The sequence below is a fragment of the Vespa crabro genome, chromosome 5 (genome assembly GCF_910589235.1).
Source record: "Vespa crabro chromosome 5, iyVesCrab1.2, whole genome shotgun sequence".
In the NCBI taxonomy this organism is placed as follows: Eukaryota; Metazoa; Arthropoda; class Insecta; order Hymenoptera; family Vespidae; genus Vespa; species Vespa crabro.
In genome coordinates, this window is record NC_060959.1 from 5715263 (window position 1) to 5720262 (window position 5000).

The 5000-nt window shown below is 39.0% G+C and overlaps 1 protein-coding gene across 1 annotated transcript in view; it reads right to left on the bottom strand.

Moving 5' to 3' along the window:
* LOC124424448 (broad-complex core protein isoforms 1/2/3/4/5-like) overlaps nucleotides 1-3810 on the bottom strand; it is a 4115-nt gene extending 305 nt beyond the window's left edge. The window contains exons 1-2 of the mRNA XM_046963513.1: nucleotides 3679-3810; nucleotides 1-580 (exon numbers count right to left, since the gene is read on the bottom strand). The exon at nucleotides 1-580 is cut by the window's left edge and continues 305 nt beyond it. Coding sequence (XP_046819469.1) covers nucleotides 222-566 — 345 coding nt within the window. The 5' untranslated portion in view covers nucleotides 567-580; nucleotides 3679-3810 and the 3' untranslated portion in view covers nucleotides 1-221. The remainder of the gene's footprint in view (nucleotides 581-3678) is intronic.
* Between the last annotated feature and the right edge of the window lie 1190 nt (nucleotides 3811-5000).

Below are 5000 nucleotides of genomic sequence, written 5' to 3' on the forward strand. Positions count from 1 at the left end.
TGATACCGATGAGACGAAAGAAGAGCTTGAGGAGATGAAATAGAAGGAACAAGTGGAATAGCTGAAGCATGAGAAATAAGATGAGAAGAAGAAGAAGGATAAGATGGATGAGGGAGAGAATGAGAAGAAGAAAGATGAGGAGGATAAGAAGGTTGAGGTGGTGAAAGAGGGAGGAGCCGGCGCGAGGAGACACGAGCCTGCTGATCTATGTTCGGCCGCTCTCATTGCGGCTGTTGCTGCAATTGTTGAGCCTGTTGCATGCTACCGAGCACGTTCTTCATGGCCGATGTCTTGAGGAGCCTCTTCAGCATACCGCTCGAGCCACGATGCTGAAGACTCTTGTGCGTCGTTAGTGAATTCTTCGTGCGATATCGACGATTGCAAAACTCGCAGACGAAGAGCGTGTCCGACTGCTCGTGCTTGTCTTGAAAGTGACGCTTCAGGGAGTAATAGCAGGAGAAGGTGCGACGGCAGTACGGGCATTCCTGAGGCTCATTGATACCGCCCGCTGTCGGCGGTGGTATCCGGTACATGGCAGAGGGAAGCGTCGTCGCTGCCGGATGCATCCCATTGCCCGTACCTGCAAAATCGTCCATAATCATATTAATATTCACCAATGGTATTATAAACATAGAGAGAATATATCTGTTTCTTTTCTTTTTTTTTTTTTTGTTTTTTTTTGTTTTCTTTTTTTTATTATTATTATCTTGCTTTCTTATTTCTTATTTTTATTTTTATTTTTATTTTTTTGTTGATTTTTCGATTTTGTTTCTCTTTTTAATTTTTTTTTTTTCCTTCACCCTTCCCACACGATAAGGGCCAGGAATACTTTTCCTTTTTTTCTTTTTTTCTTTTGCATATGTTTTTTATTTTTCTATTTTTTCATTGCTTTTTTGTTGTTCTTTTCTTCTCTATGAGATCCGTTTCTATCGAACGTTCGATGAATTGAGAGAAAGAGAGAGAGAGAGAGAGAAAGAGAAAAAGAAATAGAGAGGATAACTCTCGAACGTTCGATAGAATTCGGATATTTCATTCTTTGATAGGAACCATCTCTCAAAACGACCACCTCGGCTTCGGTTCATCATTCTCGAGGTTAATTGACTGAGCCACCGAAAATGTTATTAGTCGTGCGTGTTTTGTTATTAGTCGAGCGTGATAAGATTTAAAAGGGTCCTTAACCACCATGCGAGAAGTTAGATTCTTTCTTTACGAAAGCTTCTTTTATGTAGATTAATATAGAGGTAGGTTATATTTTATGATACATGCGAAAAAAAGATCGAGCTTTACGATCGTGACGGGACGATCGGTGATTCGAAGAACGCGAGATATTAAGGACGGTATTGTGAAAAAAAGAAAAAAAAAAAAAAAGAAAAGAAAAAAGGGAAAAAAAGAAAAAAAAGAAAAGAATAAAGGGAAAAAAGAAAAAAAAAGAAAAGAAAAAGGGAAAAAAAGAAAAAAGAAAAATAAACAATAAAACTAATTCTCCTCCCGAATATAAAACATTTCAAGGTGATTCTGACGCATGAGTTGCGAGATGAATTTAATGCGATTATGATAGAAGCATGACAGAATATGTAATTAATACAGGTACATCACGTGATAACGTAGTCATGCAAAAATGAAAGAAAGAAGAGAAAACAAAAAGAAGAGAGAAAAAGAAAAACAGAGAACAAAACGAAACAAAGCGAACGATTACTTCGTCCTGTGGAGGTTACGAAAATGAGGAAAAAAAAAGAAAAAAAAGAAGAAGAAGAAAAAGAAAAATGATGAAAACGAGAGAGAGAGAGAGAGAGAGAGAGAGAGAGAGAGAGAGAGAGAGAGAGAAAGAAAAAGAAAATAAAAAACGTATCTTAACGCCGCGGAAAGCATTAAGACGTGCCATTGCAAAATCTTCGTTTGCATTTAATGCAAAAGATTTTCGACGATCCACCAAATATCGTAAGTGTTTTTCATTACTTTTTATATAGAAAGAAAAATAAAATAATAACATAGAGGAGCATGCAAACGACATCGAAAGAAGAAACACCGAAAAAGCCCAACGCAAACGATTCGGACTTCGTAGAAGAAAATAAAAGAAAACGATGAGAGAATATCGTGAAATGAGAATGGGAAAAGGAAGGGAAGCGGAGAAAAAAAAATCAAACAACCAAGAAAAGAAAGGGAAGAGAGAAGAAGAAGAAGTAGAAGAAGTAGAAGAAGAAGAAGAAAAAGAAGAAGATATCGAAAGCGCAAACACATCGAAGCCACAAATAAGAGAAGTAACGGACGAGTAAACGGGTTTCGAGACACAAGACATTAAAACTAACAAAAGAAATAATAAAAGAGAAAAAAAGAGAAAGAAAGAGTGAGAAAAGAGGGAGAGAGAGAGAGAGAGAGAGAGAGAGAGAGAGAGAGCTAAGGAATGAAGGGCAGGGTTATTAGTTGGAAGTTAAAAAGCGAAAGAAGACCGCTTTTATCTTTTACAAAGGTGGCCTAAAAAAATTTGGGAAGGAGTAACGATAGTGTTTAATAATGGACGTTGAGCTTTATTAACGACTTTTTCCTTGGCCGATTTTGTTCGGTTCCTCTTCTTCTTCTTCTTCTTCTTCTTCTTCTTCTTATTCTTCTACTTCTTCTTCTTCTTCTCCTCCTTCTCCTCCTCCTCCTCCTCCCTCTCCTCCTCCTTCTTCTTCTCTTCCTTTTCCTTTTCTCCTACGTTCTCTAGAAGGAGTGGAAACGAACGATGTTGCCGACGACATTTCTCGTGTCATCGAGAAAGGGGGATATTATAACGGGGCCTGGTAATACCGGAAGAAGAAGAAGAAGTAGAAGAAGAAGAAGAAGAAGAAGAGATAAAGAGAGAGAGAGAGAGAGAGAGAGAGAGAGAATCGCGTCGGCTCGTAGGGAGACCAAATGGAGAACGAAGGACGGCCAAGTAGAAGAAGAAGAAGGAGAAGAAGAAGGACGAAGAAGGAAAAGGTTGGAAGATGAGGAATGAGTCGTCGAGAGAAGAGAGGTTGCATTGATAAAAAGAGAAAAAGAGAAAACGAGAGAGACAGAGAGAGAGAGAGAGAGAAAGGTGGAAAAGAGAAGACTATGCGCTCGCGCCACGTGGGAGTTGAGACCGGTTTCTCTCCGGCATGCACTTCCTGGTAAAGAGGGCTCGAATCGGTGAAAAGGAACGATGAACGCGCGAGCCGAGGTCGTATCAAATCGAGAAGGTCTAGCGTATTTCTTTTCTTTTTTCCTTTTTTTTTCTCCATCTTTTTTTCTTTTGTCCTTTTTTTTCTTATTCTTTTTTTTTTCTTCTTTCTTTTTATTTCCCTCCTAGCGAAAAATAAATAAAAAAAGAAAGAAAGAAAGGAAGAAAAGACAGAGAGAGAGAGAGAGAGAGAGAGAGAGAGAGAGAGGATAAAAAAAGAAAAAAGAGCAAGTTCAAAAAGTGTCGGAGTTGAAGGAAAGAAAAGAGAATGAAGAGAGAAAGAGAGAGAGAGAGAGAGAGAGAGACAGAAAAAGAGAGTAAAATGTGTATATGGAAGATATAACGTGAGTATATGTATATGTGAAACGTGTGTATGTATGTGAAAAAAAAAGAAAAAGAGAAAGAGAGAAAGAGAGGAATAAAGAGAAAGAGAGAAAGAGAGAGAGAGAGATCGTGTGAGTTTTGAGAGAACCAATAACGCACGTGCGTGTCCCTACCTTATCTAAACCTTCAAAACAACTTAATGTCAATGTCGCCGGGTTTGCTCTTATGATAGGTATAGATATGGGTCATCAGGGAGTTACGCGAACAGTAGACTCGTTCGCAGATGACGCATCTGAACTCCTCCTGTCGCTCGGCGTGCTTGTCGGCGACGTGGCGTTTCAGGGATGCCTTGCTGCACAGCACCTTGCCGCACAGCTGGCAGGTGAACAGCTTCTTCGCCGACTGGGTGTTCAGAGAGTTGAAGGTCAGCCCCGGCGGCATAGAGGCGAGCACTGAAACACAACAATGCACCTCATGCAGCAGCAACCCCCACACTTATTACCCTACCCCCTTGAGCAACGGAGCGCGTTCTTGTTCTTGTTGTTTTTGTTCTTGTTCTTGTTGTTGTTATTATTATTGTCGTTGTTGTTGTCGTAGTAGTAGTAGTAGTAGTAGTAGTAGTAGTAGTAGTAGTAGTAGTAGTAGTAGTAGTAGTTGTAGATGTTATTACTCTTTTCTTTTCTTATTATTTTTTTTCTCTTCTTTCCCTTTCCCTTTCTTTTTCTCTTTACTCATTCTAAGAGCGAGCAAGAACGAAAGACAAAAGAAGACGATAAAGTACGACATACGAATCGACGATTTCGAACGGCGAATATAAACAACGAACGACCTTCCGTCTCTCTTCGTCCTTCTTCAATCTATATATACATATATATGTATATACATATATATATATATGTATATATATTATAATATAAATACGTATACGCGTAAATACGCACACTTGTACGTTCTACCTAATATATATATTCATACATTATGTACACTATACTCGTATATACGTTTTCATTCGTACTCTATGCGGTAAAATTTTTCTTTTCGAAACGTTTTATTTCGTGATCGATAGTTTTTCGATTCGCGCGACGCGATCAGTGTCTTCGAGGATGCCCAGGGGAGAAAGGAATAGTAATCGATGGAAAATAGAGAGAGAGAGAGAGAGAGAGAGAGAAATAGAGAGAGAGAGAGAGAGAGAGAGACAGAGAATTGTAACTCGTTGGAATAGGCAAGACAGTTTCGAGGCAGTTAGTAGATAAAGATTGCTATTGGTCAGACTATAACTCTACTACGACGACGGATCTCCGTCGTTCACCGATATCAACCAAACCAAAGAACCTTGGGAATACGAGACCGTTCTCTCTTAAAATGAAAGAAAGTAAGAAACGATTATAGCTAAAGAAAAGATTATTTTCAAAGAGAGATTCTCTGTGTGGGTCGTTTGTGTTACCAAAGTCGTTCCATCTTGAAAAGGAACGCGATTTAACCGAGGAAAATTTCC